Raw genomic sequence first — 21,779 nt, 5'->3', positions numbered from 1 at the left:
GAAGCTGGGGAGACCTCAAAGATGAGATACCTCAATTGGCGATGAGTCCAGACAGGAGTTTGTCCTGAGCCATGTGAGGACAGGCATGGTCCATGGCAGGGTCTGCAGGAAGTTTCTTCTGTGGTGTGCTGTATACGACCAGGGACTAGAAAGAGAGGGGTCTCAAATGGGTGTTTTGTTTGTTTGTTCCTCTCAAATTATAAAGAGCCTTGAATGCCTGGCCACAAAATCTAAACTTTCGCAAGTAATAAGTTGACAGCTCATGATATTTGGGCAAGCAGGTGACTTGGAGATGTGCTGTGGGATGTTATATAACGAGCTTGTTACTGTCAGTGGGCAGACAGGTTAGGAGGTAGTAAGGGCCATGGTGAAGGTCACGTCCATGAGCTGGGGAAGAGGGGCAGGTGCAGGAGGGATTTGGGGAGAGGCAGGTTGGATGTGGGGTTGAGGTGGTCAGAGAAGGGGCCATCAGAGTGAGGTTTGTGTTTCTGGCTGAACCATTTATTGAGTCTGGGAGTTTGAGGAAAGGGGTTTGGAAGAAATGATCATGAAAGACTGAGTCTGAAGTACTTGTCTCTCTCCATGATGGGGTTAAATACAATCTGAAAGCTCAGGGTAGAGGTCTGGGCTGGGGAGAAAAGCCTGGGAGTTGTTGGTTTATCTGAGATGAGTAAAGTCAAGGGTGGGATGAGGTTCCACAAAATGTCCCAGTTATCTACTGCTGTGTAACAAACCACACCAAAATGTGGCTATTTAAAGCCAGTCATTCAGTTTGATCAGGATCTGCAGGACTTTGGGTAGAGCTCATTGAGAATGGCTGGCTGTTCAGTGCAGCGTCTGCAGGGGTGGCTTGCTGGGCACTCTGCCCAATCCAGGATGGTGCACATAACATGACAGTTGCAGCCAGCTGTCGACTGGAACCTCAGCTGGGGCTCTTCATGTGACTGCTTGGGCTTCTGCCTAGCATGGTCGCTGGGTTTCAAGCATGAACATCTTGAGGGATGGGAAGTGGAAGCTGTCAGTTTCTCAAGATCTGGGCCCAGAACCGGTCTGGTGCAGTGACTCTTCCACTGTGTTCTACTGGTCCAGCAGTCAGAGTGAAGGGGAGGAGATGGAACTCGAACTCTCAATGGAAGGAATGCCAAAGAAATTTAGGGCTCATTATATCTGGCTCCTGGGAGGGGCTTAAAAATATCTGTTGAACGAATGAGCAAATGAATGGTGTGAGGAAAGATACAGTGAGAGGAATATCTGGGGCCTGAGGGAAACAGTTATTGGAGATGTTTGGCTGGAATTGGTGAGGCCTGGGGAGGTTGCTAGGATCTAGACTTGTGAGGGCTGTGAACATGAGGCTAAAGGGATGGGACTTGAGCATGGGATAGACAGGGGGACCAGCTTGGTGCCCAGGAGGGCCATGGTTTAGGAAACAGGAGAAGAGGTGAGGCCTACACCAGGGCCTGGTCTAGGTGAGGTCCTCGGGTCCGTAGGTGAGTATGCATCTGACCCTCAGCTTTAGGCTCTGCTGGCTATGGCCACGATCCCTGCTCCAGCCTGCGCTCAGGCCTGGATATTCTGTCCCTGGCACCTGTGGAATGCACAGCGGACAGAGCCAACAATAATAGAGTTCCTGGAAGTCAGAGGTGGCACCCCAGCCCCTTCTCCTGGGCCGGGTTGGTCTTACCTTTGCAGCAAATGAGAATAGAGTCCTTTAGAAGCATGTTTATAAACCTCCTGAGCCCTTGAGAGAACAGGGCTGTGATTCCTTTGAACACAGCTTCTTTGTGTGGCCATGATTCCCTGGACATCAAAGTCGAGGTGACCACAGGTATGTCTTCTTTGTTGGGGACCTGCAGACCCTCAGAGGGCTGTAGCCCCAGCCTGAGGAGTGGTTCCTTCATGGTGAGATTTCTCTAGGCCCTTATCTGCCAAGAGTAGCGGCTGCCCAGGGCACGTGTGCAGAGGTGGGCAGGCCTCTGCATGGCTCTTGCCAAGGCCAGGCCTCACGTGGCTTCATCTCTGGGTCCAGCCAAAGCCAGCGTGGGCCAGAGGGCTGGATGCTGTCAAGGTCATGTCGAGGGACAGTGAGCCTTCTTGTGGCAGGCTAGCTGAGGGAGGTCCCAGCTGACGTAGCAGCCCTCTGAAGAAAACCTTATCTGCAGAGATCAGATGGACACAGCAGGAGCTGGCTTAGGCCCCAAATGACGCTCTAAGTCACACTGGCCTTTTCTCTTCACTTGTTTGCTCTGGCCCTCGGCTGAGGGGCAGTTGGGGAGCCCTCCACAGGCGCGGGGCACCTGACCACTCTACCTGTGCAGACGTCTTAGGAGACACATCCTGGTGAGGGCGAGGGGGACAGAGGACGGAGAGCTTCCCGGACCTGGACGTCTTGCTCCTGGGACTGCACTCGTCAGCCTAACCATGGTGGTCACCCAGCTGAATCTGCAGCTTCGCTTTCAGGGCAAGAAGCTGCGAGGCTTCAGCTGTGAGCTTACTCGGTCCCCCCACGGGGTCTTCCTTGAGACCAGCTTTACCGTCACGTGCCAGATTGTGGTGCCCCTTCTGCTCTCAGGCCTGGGCATGATGACTGCCGGCCTGGTGATGAACACCATCCAAGTGCGTACTGGGCATCTGAGGGGCAGTGTGGGGCCTGGGGTTTGGGGAACCGGGGTTCCCAGGCATCACAGATAGGACAGGCTGGGGGATGCAAGAAGCCGCTAAGTGGGGGTCCTGATCTCAGTGGTGCTGGCAGATGGGTCCTCTGGAGACCTCCATGTCTGAGATTTACAGAAGCTCCTGATGACCCTCTCTAAAGGTCAGCCTACATGAGCCATGTTAGCCCCGGGAGCTCAAACCCTTTTCCTTCCAGGGAATGCAGACTCATTAGGCAGAGACTGAGGGGTCTGAATCTTGGCCCTGCCATTTGCTTACTATCTGAGAGAACTTGTTAGTGTCCCCCCACCTCAGTTTCCCCGTATGTAGATGGGGCTAATAAATGCACCCACTTCCTAGGACTGTGAGGATGGATGACCAAGTGCACCTTGTGTTGTGGCCTGAGGGTGATGGGCACTACTCCCTCCAGCCCCCAGAATCTTCATGAGACTCTTCTGTGGGAAGACAAGGGACAGAGGTCGGGCTGGGGGTCCGGGCCAGCAAGGGGCTGTGGTGGTCTCCATCGGGTAGAGGCATTTGCTGGGAGGCTCTCAAGTGATCACACACTGGTGTTCGCTTCTCCTGGTCTGTTTATGCCCTTAGTTGGCTCAGGTAACGCTGTGTGAATCATTGAGGTTTTGCTCTGTCTGCTTAAACATTTCTTACACAGTTAGTGTGTTGTTTTAGAAAATTTAGAAAATGCACCTAAGTGGAGGAGGGTGGGTGCCCATAATCTCTCCAACATTGTGCTGTGTATCTATCAAGAACATATAAACACATAAATATATGGGGTCATACTACATAATGTACTTTTTAAACTGTAAAAATTAAATTTAGTTTTTTAATCCATGGGACATCCCAGATAGAATTCCTCCTTCCTCAGTACACAGCATCTCCCATCATTTCCTTGTGCACCTGTCTCTGAGTTGGAGAGGGTGGTCAACACTCACCCTGGTCCCTTGGTCTCTGAATGAGGCTCATGATGTCTCCTCGACAGCCTCTGCTTGCATACCTCAGTGGACAGGACACTCACCTGTCCTGGGGCCAGGGCAGTTTTTGCATACTGGCCAGCTTGCTGTTAGAAAACTTGTGTTCATCTGGGCCTGTGACCTAGATACCCATCTCTCCTGCCTTTGAGCTTCATTCTTGGAACTGCTCCAAGAGTTTGTCACCCCTGCCCTAAGACCCTCCTGCAGATACTGGGGGGAGAGCCTCTGCCCTGAGTCTCCTCTTTTTGACCTTCCACAGCTGCCTCAGGTGGAGCACGGCTTGGAGTCCCTTCGCCCCATTGCGTGTCCCTCAGTTGCTGCAGCCTGATATTTGTCAGTCGGGAGAGCTTGGCAGAATCTGGAAGATTTGGTGGGATGTGGGGGAGAGAGGGAATGGGGGTTGTGCCTGACCATCAGCAGAGATAGCACACCAGGCCGGTCAGGAGGAAGTCTAACTGGAGGGAAGAACACCTTTCCAGGCTGTGTGTTAAGGCACCATCTGGGGAGCCAGCATGAAGCAAAAGGGGTGTCTTGGGAAGACCATCTGCAGATTCAGTCCTTCAGCCATTCCGTTTTGGGAGGTCCAGCAGCTGAGAGAAAGAAAATAGCTCTGGAAGTCACTGCCCGTTCCCTCCCCCCACTTTGCAGACATGGTTCTGTGACTCCAGTGTGCCCTGAGGTTCAAGGGCACTGGAGCTTCCCTGGCCCCTGATCCTCCACCACCACTTCCCTGCTCACCACCACTCAGCAGTGCAGAAAGCAACCTTGGCAACACTACTCCAAAGGGAAGCCCCACGACATGAGATGGGGTCCTGTCTCTGGCTTCAACTGTGCCCGGGCTTAAGAGCCTACAGCAAGGATGACTTCCCAGCTTGGCAGGCACGCTTCGTGGTGCAGTCCTAGGACCAAGGGCACTAGTTGGCTTCTAACTTCGCCGCCTTTCAGTTTGGGGCCAGGGGCCTGTCTTTCTCTTTCTGTGGCCTGTGTTCAGTCTATGGTTGGGCCTGGGGATTGAGGCCCAGTAAGTGGCCAGAGTATCACTTTGGTTTTTTCCAAGAACTTTTTCAGTTACACAGAAAGGTATAAATATTTCTCTTTTTAAAAAATAAGTATCAGAGCTGAGGTTAAGGCTTCTTTGTCCACAGCTCTCCTTCTCAGTTTGTTTCTGTATTATGAAGTCGTGCATGTCCTCCCACACCTTTTGGGGGTTTATGTACACACGTAAGAGTGAGTGGAGAGAGTAAGAGTGGTTTTCATTGTCGCTGGAGGGTATGTGCTTACTCTTCACTAAATCAGAGAGAAATCAGACAGGCTCCCTGCCTTTGAGCAGCTGTTAAGCCGAATGCAGAGCGGGATAGAGGAGTTCACGCATTCATTCGGTTCCTCCATTCATTCAGCACATTTGGTTGAGCTCTGCCAGCCGCTCGTGGGCCCTGCGATGTAGCGGTGAGCAGAAGCGGACCAGCCCCTGCCTCCCTGCGTTTGCAGTCCAGTGGGCGAGGCAGAGGCCCATCTGATCATCCCACAGCCCACTGCGAGTGAGCGAGTGGAGGCAGCGGGCAGACATTTGCCTGTAAAGGAAGAGGGAATAATCCATTCTTTCTGGAGGAGTCAGAGAATCTGCAGAGTTAGCAGGACAGTTGGGCTTGGACCTTAGAGGATACTGTAGCCGTTTCCAGGGTGATGAGAGGAACAGTAAACATCCCAGGCAAAGGGACCGGTGTGTGCATAGATGTGGACAGGCGAGTGTGCGTCTGTGGAGTGAGGAGCAGGAGGCGCCACTGTCATGGTGCTGGGGTGCTGGGCAGGCAGTGAGGGACAGTGTCACCCGGTATCCGGGGTCATACCGTTTTCCTGCTGTAAACGTTTCCACGTTTGTTGACTTTGTCCCTGAACGGACCCCTCGTGGCTGTATGATGCCTGATGTGTCCTGACATGACTTCTCAAGTCTCCTGGGCCATGACTGTGTCCCAGCCCACACCCAAGCGGCCACTTGCAGGAAGGATGGGATGCCTGCAGAAAGGCTTACCTTCCGGCTGTCACCTCCTTCAGGCCACTTGTTGACAGACGGTGGGGTGGCTGTGGAAGGCAACTCAAGCCTTGGAAAAGAGAGGGTGTGGACAGAAAGGGGAACTGAAGAAGGAAAGTCAGGATTGCGCCAGGAGGTCAGCAACGTCTGGTCTCCTGAGCTCTGGGTTTACGGTTGGCGGAAAGCAGACCGAATGGGCTGGGCTGGGCTGGGGTGAGTCGGGGGTGGGAAAGGATCGGTCAGGACCCGTGTGTGCCACAGGGCAGTCAGTGGTTTGGTGGCAGCCTGATCTTCCCCTCAGCTTGGTTCAGCCTGTCCTCGAATGGAGTTTCTCAGCTGTGGAACTGGAATCTTGAAAAAGGTTGCCCCTGCATTTTCTGGAGAAAGTGTTCGTTCTGGTCGAATCAGCCCACAGGCTGTCGCGTAACCTGAGGACTCTCTTGTCCAGAGTTGAAAGCCTGCGCCCATTTTAAATCAAGGGTTAATTAGACTTTGGTGAAATTTCTAACTTTATGGCTTTCCTACCTGGAAAAAGGAAATAAAATCCTTTAATTAAATTTTAAAAAATTAAAATGTTGGGAGGAAAAAGAACCCTCAGTGGAGGTCAAGGCGGAATGATCAGAGAGGTCAGCATAGGATGGGATGTGGAGCATAATACATGGGCGCCCCCGTGGAGAGCTCAGAGGGGTGCCTGTCGCACAGGAGGAGCCTAGTACATGTTTGGGTGGGTGGGGGTGGGGGAGATGCCCTAGCACAGAGAGCGCAGCAGGAGGGAGGTTAGAGGGTCCAGTGGAGTTGCCCATTTGCAGGTCAGTGCTTCCTTTAAGGAGAGGAGCGTTGCTGCGGGGTGGCGGGGTTGTCAGAGGCGTGCACAGTATTTAAGTATGACAAGTGACAACAGGAACTCACTCAAAATTTAGTGATGCTGAGGGAGAGGGGGGAGGCTGAGAGGGGTTTGTTTTTACTTTTGGGTTGTGGGTACTTGGTGTTGCATGCAGGCAGGGAAAGAGCGCGCACAGGAGCGTGCCAGCTTCAGAGCAGGCGGGTTGCTGGCTGGAGGCAGGAGCCCCAGCTGGGGAGCGGGCCTGTGCCTGTGGACTGAAGGGGGACCGCGCGGCTGGACGGAGTGTGGCAGCTGGTAGCACAGCTGCACGGCCGCTGCACCGCCCCCTGGAGACTGGGGCTGTGAGAATGGCACACCTCCTTGCCTGATGACATGGTTTTCTTCTGCACTTTCAGGAGAGGGCAGACTCAGACTCTGTCAGAGCACGTAAGGATTCTGAATTTCACAGCTTTGTAGATATGGTAAATTAGGGAGAAACCAAGGAGCGAAGAAACAGTTAACAGTGGGTCCCTAAAACAGCACAACAAGACATCTCACCAGGCCCAATCCCTTCACCTGCAGGCTGCTGAGATGTCTTCTTGTGCTGTTTTATGGATGACTCCCCGGGGCCCCGGAGGTGAGTGGACCCACACACCTTCATACAGCTCTTGTCTCAGGGAATGAGGGTCCCCAGGCCTCCTGTCTCTTAGCTGACAAAGTCAGGAGTTTCCAGCTCTAGCATTCTGAAACCAGGAGGAGCTTCTAGCATAGGGGTCACAGGTGTCAGTAGGGGCCAGGGGGCTCAAATAAGGCAGTAAGATCATTACACATCGACTGGGGAATAATCTAGTTGCATGTGAAACAGGTTGGAATAGTTTCCACTTCATAAAGAATATTTTTCTTTTCTAGTTTTCTTGAAACATGCATCCCTTTCATTCTTTTTATTTTTTTTAATTTAAAAATATATTTTTTAATTAAAAAAATAAATAAAAAGAATGTCCTGTCTGCACTCATAGTGTCCTCTAGGCACTCTTCCAGCTCTACCCATCCTCCCTGTCTTGCACTCACTGCTCTGTTGTCCGTGAGTTCTCACTCCTTTTTTTCCTCTCATTCCTTTTATTTTTAGTTTTTATTTTTTTATGTTTGATAGAGACCTGTATAGAGGCACATTCTGTTTTGACAAATCCAGAGCCGCCCCTCCCCTCCCCCCATGAGACTCCAGGGCAGCTTGCACTCGGCCTTGGTGCCTGGGAGCAGCAAGCAGGCCTGGGGCCGCCTGGGAGCCCCTGTCCCTGTCCCTGACAAAGCAGTGCCACTCTTCAGCCCCGCTCTCCCAGTTCATGTGACTCTCCCAACTTTGAAACTGGTGACTCATTCCTATTTGTGCAAACACACTGTGCACACCTGACAAAACCTGTCCACAGGCTCGACCCAGCCTAGCCCCCAGTTTTCCCAGGTGCTGAGGACCAGAGAGAGACAGGGATTCTTTTGAGGCCACTATTGCTATTCACTGAATAGTATTAAGAAAATTTCACAGCTTTATCATTATTTGTATTTAGTTTAAAGCCATTTAAGAAACTATTTAGGCCCTGGCCAGTGTAGCTCAGTTGGTTGAGCAGCGTCCCATGCACCGAGAGATCCCAGGGTCGATTCCCAGTCAGGGCACATGCCCGGGTTGTGGGTTCGATCCCCAGTAGGGGGCATGCAGGAGGCAGCCGATCCATGTTTGTCTCCCATTGATGTTTCTGTCGCTCTCTCCCTCTCCCTTTCTCTCTCTCTAAAATCAATAAAAACACTTTTTTTTTTTACAGAAACTATTTAGTGTTATTTTACAGGGAGTGAGAAGTAACTTGTGGATAGCTTTTCTCAAAAATGCCGTGAGAGATACCATTATGTGTATGGACTGAGCTTTTTATTCTGTCCCACCAGCACTGGCCCGTGTTCGTGGAGGTTAAAGACCTGTTGACGTTGGTGCCACCCTTAGTGGGCCTGAAGGGGAACCTGGAGATGACACTGGCGTCACGACTCTCCACAGCTGTAAGTGGACATCTGGACATCTGGGCCACCTACCCCTCAGGGAGGGACGTGTCCGCACCAGCAGGTCTCCCTGAAGTAGCTTGTAGGTGGGTGGGTTGGACTCTCCACAAAGAAAAGTGTTGAGTTTTGTTATGTTACGACTCTCCACTTGGTCATTCCTCCCAGCCCGTCATCCTGTTTTTCCATAGCCACGCTGGGCTGCTGGTGTGCCCGGGCCGAGTCCCTGTGTGCCCTGAGTTTCTCCTTTAACCCAGTGTCAGGTAGGGCTCTGTGTCCCTGGGCCCAATCTGTGGGCTGCCCCTGCTCAGCCACCTGGACCCTGAGCCCATCTCCACACATTCACATTGAAACCATAATGAGCACCACAGGCTTGATGGAGGACTTCATAGAGGAGACAAGAGTATTAACTGCCGTTAATGATCTCTGTGAGGGGTTTTGCGCTCCAGAAGGGCTTCTTGAATGCCCCACAGCCAGAGTTGTTTTCCTGCGGGCGTCACTAACAGTTCCTAGCTTTGCCCCTCTTCTCACTTCTCCCAGCTCTCCTGGAATTGAAATTCTTTTCCTCTCTCTGATGCCCATTTGATATCCAGTATGTGTAAAAGGCCTATGGCCAGAGGAAGTGTAGAGTGTTCAAGAACTGAGAGAAGAGCGATGGAATTAGGAGGGCGAGGGGAGGGGGTTGCCTGGAGCGGGAAGCTGGAATGATTAGGTGAGGGGTGGTTGGCTGGACAACAGCCCTCAAAGATGTGTGGAAAAGGTTTTTGCAGATGTGATTAAATTAAGGAACTTGACGTGGAAGGCATCCTGGATTACCCCGGTGTGACCATAAGAGTACTTATAAAGGGAGGCAGAGGGAAGTTTCAGACAGAAGAGGAGAAGGCCCGTGAGAGACGCAGAGTCCCAGAGAGATGTTCTGCCACTTTGAAGATGGAAGAAGAGCCATGAGCTAAAAGATGTTGCTCTACCTAGTGGAAAAGGCAAAGCAACAGATTCTCCCCTAGAGCCTCCGGAGGGAGCAAGTCTCTACCGACACCTTGATTTTAGCCCCAGAAGTCTCATCTCAGACCCCTGGCCACCAGACTGTAAGAGGATAAATTTCTGTTGTTTTAAGCCTGTGTCAGGTTCCCTGTTGCTGCTGTAACAAATTATTGCAAATGTAGTGGCTTAAAACAACAGCAGTTTACTCTCTTACAGTTGTATTTTAGATTTCCTTTTACTCTGTGTATCTGTGAATGCTGCCTTCTTCAGAGCAGGCTACCTCTGGTGGTTGGGGGAAGGATCAGAATGTGTTTGCCTGTAGGTATTTGCCAGTAACTGGCCTTACGGATCTGGGACTCTGTGTCCCTCTACTGGCCACTCTAGACACTGCTCTGTCTTGTCTTACCCCAGCACACACTCTTACTGCTTCCAATCCCACTGTTGGCACAAATCAGTCAGGCAAGGGAAGAGGCCAACCCTCCTTAAAGCTCCTGCTTTGCTTTTGAAGCCAAATACGCTTTCAGTTTTCCCGGGTTCCCTTCTGCTCCCATTGTCCCCAAGGCCACCTCTACTCTGTGCAGTAGGCCTTTCCTGCTTTCATTTTTAGCTATAGATTCTTCTCTTAACCCATCACGTCTGCCTTCCATTGCTCAGAGATTCCTCTTAATCTGTGTTAAGCTATAGATAACTGCTCTTGTTTTCCAGCACTCTTTTACATTAAAAACAAACAAAAGTTGTCTCCTCAATGCTAGATACTGGGTTGGAGACAAAGATATCAGTATGAACTCATGTTTATCTTAATATGTATGCAGATAAAAAAAATATGAATGGGTGTGCATACATGGGTTAGTATACATACATACATTTCCTAGCTCCATCCACTAAGAGGCCCTAGAAGCACTACCACCCCAGTAGCACTTAGCACCCCTAGTGCCTAGACCTTGTTTTCTGATACCATTCTCTAATAAAAGGAACTGATGTCCTTGGGAAAATGGCTCATTGTAGGACTGGGGCAGGGAAAATACAAGATGAACCTGGAATATTTGATAGTGCCAGAAAGTAAGGAATTGCTAGAATGGAGGTGGGGGCATGTCAGAAGGAAGCAGGACCTGACCTGAAAGAGCTCGCATTGCCCACAGCTGGAACAATTTTAGCAACAAAATAAGTAGTATTATCTTATGACCTCAAGAATAAAATAACTACCCATGAGTCCATACATACCATAAAATAAGTGATCACATCAATAATTAAATGGGGGCGAAGGGACAGCTCTATCTTAGAGAATAACTTAATAAATGTGGAAAGAAAGACAGGAATAAGAGTCACCTTTAGAATACAATAGTGATCATTGTTGTAGGCAAAGTCTGCTGATGAATTAGTGGGTGACACTTTAAGGAGAAATAGGATCTTTGCATAGCCTCAGAGTATCTCCCCAAAGTTTTTAGCATATGTCCTCAAATCTTTGATATGCTGTCCTCTAGGAGCTGAAATTCAGTTCCCCTCCCCTTGAGTGTGGACTGGACCTAATGACTCACTTCTAACTATAGAAAATGGGAAAGGAAAAATAGTTAAGTTTGCAGTAGAGAATCCTGGCAAATACTACCTTTCCCAGTGATCAAGGTTGACATCACCTATGATCAGCCATGTTGGTATCATGTACCCCCAGATAGCACAGAGAAGGGCATGTCAGTCTTCTCCCCCAAAACCCATAATCTCAGTTTAATCATGAGGAAACACCAGACAAAACCAAGTTGAAGGACATTCTACAAAATACCTGATCAGTGCTCGTCAAAAGGGTCAGGGTCATGAAAGACAACAAAAGGTGAGGAACTGTCACAGATTGAAGGAGACCAAAGAGACAGCAATGATTAAATTCAATGGGCAATCCTGATTTCTTTCCTGGAACAGAAAAAGGACATTAGTGGAGAAACTGGGGAAGTCTAAATACATTCTGTCATTTAGTCAGCAGTGCCATACCAGTGTTAATGTCTTAGTTAATGATCGCCCTGGGTTATGTAAGATTTTAACATCAGGAGAGACTGGGTGAAAGGCATACAGGAAACTCTGTGTTAACTTTGGCAGAGGGCACAGGCCAGGTTCACAGAGGCATCCTCCCCTGTGGTCTGTGGACAAACCTGGGAGTCAGCTGGCCCTGAAATTGTGGGTGACATGCACACCTGTGTGTGCATGTATACATGTGTGTGTATTTGCACCCTTGGGTATGGGAGAGATGGCTCATGACACCATCTGATTCTCAAAGGTACTCGTGTCTTTACCTCTCCACTCCCCAGTCACTCTTTCAAAAGCCAATTAGAATAATTTGTTCTGACGTCAGTGGAGTGGTATTTGCTGATTTCTCTTCTGAGAGACTGCCTTCTTTCCTGGAAGGATTGACTTGACTTTGGGCTTAGCTAGACTTACCTTGGCCCTTTTCTCTCCATGCTAGGCCAACACCGGACAAATCGATGACCCCCGGGAGCAGCACAGAGTCATCAACAGTAACCTGGCCCTCATTCAGGTGACTCTCCCCTTTGTCTGATTGATGGACCCCCTCCACCCTGTTGAATCTGCAGCCAGGCAGGTAGGAAGAGTGAAGGCTAAGCGAGCCCTTGTTCCTGTGCTCTGGACTGAGCTTTGGGGATGGGAGTTACTCAGCTGCATGCCCACTCTTGCAGTAGCTGGAGGCTTCTTGAAAGATTCGCCTGTGCTTGCTCACTTCTCTTTCTCATAGCCTGGGGTGCAAACTGCCTTCTCTTCCCACTCTCTAGCCAAAGTGTTCTTGCTAATGCTGCCATTCCCCTGTGATTGCCTTGTTCATATGATCCTGCTAATTCTTCCAGGGGCACCTGCAGATTATTCCCACCTGGAAATTCCTCCTTGGCCCCACTCCTGCCTCTCTGCCTATTCCTTCTTAGCCTTTGCAAGACCCTCCCCTTTGTCTCTGAAATGCTGCATGCTCTTTTAAACTTTTACCTTCTCCTAGCAGACCCTAGTTGGGCTAAGTGCTTGTTCTGGGATTCTCAGAGTTAGGAAGCATGAGGCAGGAGGAGCCTGGGAAGAGATTTGCTTAGGGGCTCAGAGAAAGCTGGGGTTGGATCTAGACAGGAAGTAGCTCTGTCCAGAACCTCTTTGGCTTCTCTGGTTGGGGGCAGCCTGTTGCCCCACAAAGAACCTGGACTCTGAGATCAGACAAGCCTGGAGTTAAGGCCATCATATATTAACTGCTGGCATGGGCAGGGCACATAGACTCAATTACCCAAATCTCCCTGTTCATCAAATTAGGGGGATACTGACTTTACCTCTCACCTGGGTTCCAGAGGTACCTCTGTGGCTCTCTACTGGGAACCTCCATCTGCCTTTCCCAAAAGTATCCCTGAAAAAGCATAGCCAGACCTGGCCTCGTCACCTTCCTCCTCACACTCACCTATTCTGAAGTCCCCAACTCAGTCTAGTTTGATGGTTGAAAGCTCACTCTGGGAGTCACCCATCTGGGGACCCTCAGGCAAGCCACTTTGCCTTACCTTTAAGGGGAGTTGTTGTGAGCTGTGGATCATAGGAGAGGCATGGCATCAGGCTTGCACAGGACAGTTATGATAGCTATGTCTAGTGAGTAGTCTTACCATTTAATCAAGCTGGAAACTGAGTCACCATCAGCTTCACTACCCCTTACCCTTACATCCAGGTACTGAGTGTCCTATCGTTGAGCTTGCTGGAATCTAGCCCTGCCCCTCCTTGCCTTGGCCTCTTGGTCCCCTAGCCGACTGCAGACCTCTTCACTGTTTTAACTGCTTCAGGCTTCTCGATCTTCAACTCACCTCTGCATGGTTAGCTAAGTGACCTTTTCTAAATCCTAAAGCTGGTCAGGCTCTTCTTCCTTAAGCCCTTTTGTTGGTTCCCCTCGTCCAAGTGTGGGCCTGTCCAAAAAGCATTCATGGTCTGGTCCTACCTTCCCCACCAGCCTCATGTCTCGCATATGTGGTTATCTCTTCTTGGAATGCCCTTTCTCCTTTTGTTCACCTTTAAAGACTCTAGTCAGGTCTCAGTTCCAACCTGACACCAGGTACAGCTCTTTGGTGCCTTGCATGTGCTGCTGGGGCTGCCCCTGTGGCAGTTCTGTGTTTAGATGTCTGCCTTCTTCACCAGAGGTGACTTGCATGGGCCAGGACCACCCATGATATACTATAAGGCATATGGATAATTTACAGCCAAATTCAGCCTGTAGCTGAAGAGCTTCAGAGATTAAATTAGACACTCGTGATACTCCTAACAGTGGGCCTGGCAAGGGGTAGGTAATAAACACCTCAGCTATAAGTCACTGGTTTTACTTTTCTGTTTTACACCAAATCCTTGTTTGTATGTATGTACATTTCCACATGATTGATTCTTAACTAACAAACGTTTATTAAGTCCTGCTCTGGGCCAAGCAGTGGCTTGGCACATGGTCCTAATGATCGCGTGGGTATAATTTTGTTCCCTCTATTTTTAAAAAGCTAAACATCAAAACCTAAATGATGAGACAAGTTTCACAATCAAACTTTTTAATAACTTCAGCATATTCCATCATGTAAGTACAACCAAGAGTGATGTTTAAAATTTTTAACAACTAGTAGGGCCTGGAAATTCCCTGGTAAGATTGAAGGGCAGCCGTCGAGAGCTGGCCCAGCAGGGCCAATGCAGACCTGCCTAACCTCGGCCCGGACCCACTTCATTTTGCCAGCGCCCTGTGGATGCACCTGCAGTTTGGAGGCTTCTGCTTGATAAATTATACTGCAATGAAAATGTTCTCTTTTGCACGAATTTCTTGAGAGAACTTCCCACAAGTCCACAAGGTATGAACGGTTTAAAGCTCCCCATTTTCCCCCAGAAAGACTACAAAATATTTGATTCCTTTGTATTAAACTGTAGCACTAGTATTGATATTTGAAGTATTGGTTTCTCCATAACCTCACCGCCATTGAAAGTATTCTTCTAAACTGCTTTTTGCATTTACCATATACATATATCCATAGACAATGTGTGATATGACTTTCTGTGTTTTAAGCATAAAAAATATTATCCTGTAACCCTGGCTGGTGTGACTCAGTGTTTAGAGTGTTGGCCTGCACACCGAAGGGTTGAGGGTTTGATTCTCTGGTCAAGGGCACATACCGAGGTTGCAGGTTCGATCCCGAGCTCCATGTGGGACACAGCCAACCTGTGTGTCTCCCTCACGTCAATGTTACTCTCTCTCCTCCCTCCCTTCCACTTTCTCTAAAAATCAGTGGAAAAAATATCCTTGGGTGAAGATGAACAACAAAATGTTATACTGTACATATAATTCTGTAATTTGTACTTCTCTCTTAATGACTTAATGAATGAAAATCTCTTACAATGGCAAATAGTAAGCACTCGATAAAGAGCAGCTCTAAATATCACTATCCTTCCATGATTCTTTGTGTACATGTGCAGTTGTTTTCCTGGAAAGTGCTTGATCATAAGGTATGTGGGTAATTTACATCTAAATTTTCCTCCAAAATTCCTGTACCAATTTTATCACCGTCAATGTATGAAACCACTTTCCCATGATTTGTCAATATGCATTTTATATTATCAACCTTTCAAATTTTAATTTTACCTAGTCTGATGGGTACAAATAGTGCATCCCATCCATTCATAGATTCTTTCACCCATTTATTTGTTGAGCACAGATGAGGGCTGAGATCCAGCCTCTCTTCTCAGAGCTGAGGACCCCAGTAGAAAATAAGACAGCGCTTATGTTTTAATAGAGAAAGACCAGCAGTGGTTACAAATAAATAAGATGCCTTCAAGTTATGACTTCATTTAAAATTTTCGTGACTACTAGGGAGGTCGATCATATTTTTGCATGTTTCCTGGCCATTTGTATTTCCTGTGAATTCCCTGTCCACATCCCTTGTGTGTTTTTCTCTCAGGTAACCTTGTTGTTGTTGATTTATAAAATGGACTTCATTATTCCGGATACTAACCCATTATTATATATGTTGGAAATATTTTCTCCAAGTCTATCTCTGTCTTTGAATTTTGTGGTATCTTGTATCATATGGAAGTCATATTTGGACTTAAATAAAGTTTATCAATATTTTTCTTCATAGATTTTAAATGCTGTATCTTTAGTAGAAAGACTCCCTTAATCTGAAATCTGAAATATATTAGTCTATCTATTTTTCTATTTCACACTTTAGATTTTTATCTTTAAGTGTGAATGGTATAAAATAGGAATTCATTTTATTTTTCCCAAACAGATACCCAATTTCTCTTACCCTATTTATTCAATAGTCACATACTTTATACAGATTTGAAATGCCACTTTTATCATATTAAATTTTCATATATTCGTGATTCTATTCCCGGACTCCATTCTGTCCTTCTGACCTGTCTGTTTTCTGTCAGTACACCCTGCTTTAATTATTGTAGCTTTAAAATACACATTGGTAATGAATAGGCCAAAACTCTCTCTTGGTCTTCTTTCTCAAAATTGTTTCAGTTGTGTTCACACATCTACTTACCTCTGTGTGAGCACAACTGTGTGAGCAAAGCTTCTGCCTTTGTTTAATCCGCCTTCTTTAATGACACAACGTGTTTCCATTGAGACGTTTTGTATTACTGAGAGCAGATGCCAGCATTGGTACTCAGATCTGGAGCACCCCCTGGTCGTGGCCTGAGTGGGCACAGCAGTGTGTCCCACCTGGATGAGATGGGAACTGCCGCTGGGGATGGGCGATGGTGCAGAGGGCAGGGCCCCAGCATGTGGGGCAAGTGCCAAGGGAGGGAAGGAAGGGAGAGAAAGGGGAAGTGTGAGCAAAGGCCTCTGAACTGTAGCTGCAGATCAGGGAGCGTCTCCGTGAGGGGAGGTCCGTGGTCTGTGCTGATGGAGGTATAAACACTTGCCCAGAGCAGTGAGAGAGGGACTGTGACCCTGGTGGCCCTTGACCACGGGCCGAGTAGATGAAGAACTAGGTTCCGTGATGGAAGATGGCCCAGAACAAGAAGCAGAGGGCAGAGCAGGAGTTTCCAGGGCACTGGGGTGAAGGAGGGCGGTCGCCTTTGTTTCCCTGACCTCTCCAGGTCAGAGAGGAGGTGGAGTGAGGAGCAAGGAGGAGCATCGGCAGCCAGAGGGCCCTTCCTCACGTTTCTGGTTTCTGCCCGACAGGTGCAGGCCACGGTCGTGGGGCTCCTGGCTGCTGTGGTTGCCCTGCTGCTGGGAGCGGCGTCTAGGGGCGAGTTAGACTTTTCAAAGGTGGAGTTGCTGTGCGCCAGCAGCGTCATCACCGCCTTCCTCGCGGCCTTCGCTCTAGGTGAGCTGCGCCCCAACCCCGGCCCCCTCCTCCTCCTGGCAGGCCGCCGTGCTCCACTTCTCAGGGCTCCACTCTCGGCTCGCTGTGCTTTCAGTTCCGAGAAACAGAGCAGTTACAGTGGAGCCTTGGGCGGCCTTCCAGGGAATGGGGAAGAGCCTGCCAGGCCGTGACCACCTTGCGGCAGGTGGAGAGGGCAGTGAGCCCCCTCCCGGGTAGGGGGTGTGTGCGGGGGGCTGCTAACTTACCTTCCCTCTGCTTGTTTAAAGAACTGCCTGTGCTCCATAGACACATTCACCTGTCCACGCATTCACTTATTCAGACACTCAGCCCTTAGCCGTTTCTTGAGCATGGCTTGCGTGTGGGCCTCTGGCGGGCTCTGCCGTCTGCAGTCATGGTGGGGAGCAAGGCTCGGTTTTTAGCTTAAATTTCATCTCTTCGGAGAGGCGTTTTCTGACTACCCCGTCACAAGCACTGTTCTCCCTTCTCGCCTTCCCCAGTGCCACCACGCTCTACTGTACCATGCCGGTTCCTTCTAGAACAGTTGGGAAAATCTGAAATTACCTTGTTTCTCTGTTCATTTTCTGTCTCCCCTTCCAGCTACAATGTCAGCTCCTCAGAGCGGAAGGCCCCGTCTCCTGTTTTTCCATCTGCTGCTCCTATCACACTGCCCGCCACACGGCAGGTCTTCCTGCGTGTCTGCAGAAGGCAGGAGGCAGTGGCAGACATAACCCTGTCCTTGGAGCTCATGCATGTCAGGGGAGAACCAGTTGGCTGTGCAATTACGATAGAGTGTCACCCATTCATTATTACTCAGTATTTACTGAGTGTCTGCTGCGAGCCAGGCACTGCTGTGGTGCTGAGGGTACACTCGTGAGCAAAATGCACAGGGACCCTGTTCTGTGACGTGTATATTCTAGTTCAGAGTGAGACATCAATATGGGAGCATGCAGATAATTCCAATTAAGCGTCAGTGCCTCCTCCTTTCTGAGGCCTTCTTGGATCAGCTCTCTGGAGTAGCCCTGTTCACAGGCGTGTTTTGTTTTTACTCCTATTTATTTACTTCAAATGCTTGTTCACGTCCTTGTATACTGTCCCTCAACCCAACAAGCATTTAAGTGTGAATACAGAGCCCGATGGTTATTTAGAACAGGCCCAGGCATATAAGCAGCTCCCAAGTGTTTGCTGAGTGAATGGACTTTGTTCTCTCGTCCTTTTGTGCATTATATGCCTGTGTGTATGTGGCACGGAGTCTTTTCTGGAAACAACTCATTCCAGTGATTCAGAAGGCCAGCCCTGTTACTGTGGGGCCTTGTACAGAACGCTACAGCTCCCCATTTTACAGATGAGAAAACTGAGGCCCAGAGATGCAGTGAAGCTCAGCTGCATGGACATAATTGGGATCATCCAAAGATGTGTGAAAGGTCAGAAATGTTGCCGGTGTCTCACAGTGTGACCACGACATGACTGTGCCGTAAAGTCAGGAGGCAGTGGTGGTTGTTAATAAGTGCTCTCAGATGGATGATGTCTCTATAAATAGTACCTGTGGGATTGTCACCAGACCACCAGCTTAGCCATGCAAATTCGTATTCACTTAGAACTGATATTTCAAAAGAGATAAAGTAGCTATGACCTGGTCACAAAATAGGGCACAAACTGTGGCTTGAAAGTTTGGGGTCAACCCAGCTTTAAGACAACATTAAGGTGATAATTCTAACTATTTTCAGAGCTACAGAATACTGGGTAAAGTGTTAAGACACCAATAGCCAAGATACAAAGTGTCTTCTTAAAGACCCACATGAGATGCTGTTGGCTTAGGTCCTAAGGAGCTGATGGAAGCTAGAAGTCCACCTGTGACAGTCATCTCAGAACAGAGTCAGGACAGAAAGTAGGACCTGGTGAGATGGGGTGGCCACTAAAAGGTACCTCTCACATCTCCAGCTGCAGAACAGGTCTGCAGTGCTGCGCCCTAAAACCCATCAGCCTCGCACTCAGAGGCCACATGCTGGCTCCATTCAGTGGTGGCCCTAGCGTCAAGCCAGAAAGTCAGAAAGCAGAGTCCAGCACTCCCAGCCTTCTCAGGTGGCCTGGCTTTAGTCTAGGCTGTGCTGATAGAGGGGATTTCCTGAGCAGCAACCTGACCCCCCGTCTCGTCCTGTGCTGCTGAGTCTCCTTGGGGTCAGTCGATTCCCGAGCCTTGAGTCTCCTCTCCCTCCTCTCTCCTCTCTGCAGGACTGCTGATGGTCTGTGTCGTGATTGGTGCTCGAAAGCTTGGGGTGAACCCAGACAACATCGCCACGCCCATTGCAGCCAGCCTGGGAGACCTTATCACATTGTCCATTCTGGCTTTCATTAGCAGCTTCTTCTATAAACACAAAGGTAGGGGGGCCAAAGAGGAGGGTCCCACCGGCAAGGCTGAGTGGGGATGTTTGCACCCAGCCTGCCACATTCAAATCGGGCACCACAGGAGGGAACCTACGAGGTCTGTCGTGGAGTAGAGTCCTCCTTTTATGGAGGCAAAGCCTGAAGTCACTGAACATGTCCAGATGTTCTCCAGCAAGCTCATCAGCCGTGTTAGGCGGGGTGCACTGCTCAGTTCAAGACACGACCAGGGTATGCCGGGAGGCTGGGGGCGTCCTGAGCTGGTCTGGCCACTTTAGCACATTCGCACAGGTGACGGTGCCTCCTTGGGGAAGGCAGTTCACCCTGGGCACATGTAAACTGCGCAAGAAGTGACCCCCGAGGAGGAATGTTCCAGCAGCGGGCAGCAGCTGCTCTCCCTGGAGGTGCGAGGCAGGGGAAGCCAGGGCCTCTCAGAGGGCGGCCTGCTCAGCAGCCGAGGGAGGACACACATCTTGTGACAGGCCCTCACCCCGCCAGGGGTCTCCCCAGGCCTGCCCTGGACACACAGAGTTTGCTCGTGCTCTGGGCACGTGGACAGAAGGCTCTCCCCGTCTGGGCTTCCACAGCTGAACACTCCCTTCCGAATGTCCCCTTTTTTACTTTCCACCCGGTACAGTCTCGCTAAGATGACCGTACACAACTGTTCGCATCTAGGAAGCGTCGATTCCGAGCACGGTGAGGACCCCGGATGCTTGGGGGCAAGTAGCATAAGCGAACGGAGTGGATGGTGATGCAGACAGTGGGGAGCCCAGGGGCACGTGGTGACGGCTGGTGGGGGGTGCCCCAGGTAAAGGAGCAGCGCAGCGGAGCGCCAGTTTATCACTGCCCCTGGGAACATGGGCCCAAGGAGCTGAGATACCAACCCGTGTTTACATGTTGGCAACTGAAGCAGGGCAATAAAACACTTCTGATTTAGAGGTGCAGACGGTGGGACCCTTTCTCTCTCGGCTCTGGGACTGGCTACCCTGGGAACTGCCTGCCACCAACAATATTGAATGATTTGTGAGATTCTCAAAGTTCATGTAAGTGGTAATGAAGAGTTAATACTAAGATGACCTAATTTTATTAAAATTAAATTTAATTTTAATTTAAATTAAATTTAAAATAAGATTTGTGTATAAGTCACAGGTATCCCCAGACCCTTCCTCTTCACCCCTGCTGTACCCCTACTGAAATAGTGTGTTTTAACACACGACTTATTAGATGTTAAATCATTGTTGGATTGTCCATCTCTCCAATTAGACTGTGAATTTTTCTTGGGTGCACTGGGCCTGGCACATATCAGATAAAGCTTCACTGACAAAGGTGTGAGCCATTGACTGTCACACTGGCCAGTGTTGTCAGGAAGACAAGCCTCGTGCAGGGGAAAGGAAGTATTCACTACGGGACAGGGAGAATATGAGGTGGGACCTCTGCCGAGGCTTCTGAAGAGTTCTAGAAAAATTGGACTATTGCAGAAATGCCCTACAAGTAGGTACCCATATAGGCTGCTGTCTCCCAAGTGTTTGATACTTGCTTAGAGCTCACTGGGTGGGAGGAGGCAGAGGAGGGTACTTATGGCAGGAAAATAGCAAAACCAGAGAAGTGAAAGGGAAGGTGGCAGGACCTGAGGACCAAGAGGCGCTTCTCCAGTTGTTTAACAGAATGGAGAAAGTTCTCTGGAAGGTATGGTAGGACAATCCACCAGAAACTGATGAGGAGAGAAGTGTCTCCTCAGACCTCTAGAGCCTTTAGTGCCCATCCCACCTCTTGCCTCAACAACCCAGGCCACAGCCCCCAGGCCACGCTGTGTACTCTGGCCCTGGCCAGTGGCTGTAAGCATCCCCCTTTTTTCTTCTTTCTCTCCCCAGACAGTCGGTTTCTGACTCCCTTGGTCTGCATCGGCTTCATGGCCCTGACCCCGGTGTGGGTCCTCATTGCAAAGCAGAACCCACCCATCATGAAGATCCTAAAGTTCGGGTGGTTCCCAATCATCCTAGCAATGGTGATTAGCAGGTGAGCATGAGTGAGGGCCTCTGCCCCCTCTCTCCCTCCCCGTGCCATCCCCTGGCTTTGTGTTCAGGGGAGTGGCCTGAGAGCCAAGGAACCCCCGAGGAGGGTGAGGCTCACTGCCTGTGGCCATGGCTGGAGTGAACCGCAGCTGTGGGCTCCTTCACTAATTTCCAGGGCTGGTTGAGTCATACCTCTTGACTCTTTACCTCTGGTTTTCTTACCAAGAACCCTAGACTTGGTTCTTCTGAGAGGCCGTCCTGTTTGCATTTGCCAGAGCACCAGAGAGCAGGGAAGAGCTGAACCTGGAGACATCAGATGAGCGCACTGGGGCCATGGCTCCCTGCTCCGTCTTGGCGCTGTGGGATTTCGCGTCTCCGGTCCCCCTGGTGCCACAGCTCTCACTGCCCTGGACCCCTGCTTAAGCTGCAGGGAGTCCCTCTCCTGGCCTCAAAGCCATGGCTCTGCAAACACCATTTCCACAGTGTGGCTGCTGGTGGGACCTAGAGGGGCTGAGGGATTAGTCCTTCAGCTGAGCCCAGGTCTTCTACCCTCCAGTCTTGTTCTCAAGC

At 49.8% G+C, this 21,779-nt stretch overlaps 1 protein-coding gene and 1 long non-coding RNA gene across 5 annotated transcripts in view; both read left to right on the top strand.

Moving 5' to 3' along the window:
* SLC41A3 (solute carrier family 41 member 3) overlaps positions 1–21,779 on the top strand; it is a 41,212-nt gene that overhangs the window by 8,146 nt on the left and 11,287 nt on the right. For 3 of the 4 annotated variants that reach the window (XR_015714793.1, XM_016197306.2, XM_016197305.2), the window contains exons 2-6: positions 8,420–8,527; positions 11,952–12,023; positions 16,674–16,818; positions 19,048–19,194; positions 21,069–21,213. Coding sequence is in view for 3 of the 4 variants with exons in the window: in XM_016197306.2 (XP_016052792.2) it covers positions 8,420–8,527; positions 11,952–12,023; positions 16,674–16,818; positions 19,048–19,194; positions 21,069–21,213 (617 nt within the window). In the remaining variant the exon portion in view is untranslated. Of the gene's footprint in view, positions 1–2,457; positions 2,614–8,419; positions 8,528–11,951; positions 12,024–16,673; positions 16,819–19,047; positions 19,195–21,068; positions 21,214–21,779 lie in introns of all 4 variants that reach the window. The other variant, XM_087818675.1, reaches the window with a different exon arrangement.
* Positions 12,019–16,010, top strand: LOC148092659 (uncharacterized). Its single transcript, XR_015714794.1, has 2 exons — positions 12,019–12,086; positions 14,113–16,010. It is a non-coding gene; the product is annotated as an uncharacterized LOC148092659 (long non-coding RNA).

The sequence above is a fragment of the Miniopterus natalensis genome, chromosome 7 (assembly GCF_054644295.1).
Source record: "Miniopterus natalensis isolate mMinNat1 chromosome 7, mMinNat1.hap1, whole genome shotgun sequence".
Taxonomy (NCBI): domain Eukaryota; kingdom Metazoa; phylum Chordata; class Mammalia; order Chiroptera; family Miniopteridae; genus Miniopterus; species Miniopterus natalensis.
This window is presented reverse-complemented; position numbering and strand designations above follow the sequence as displayed.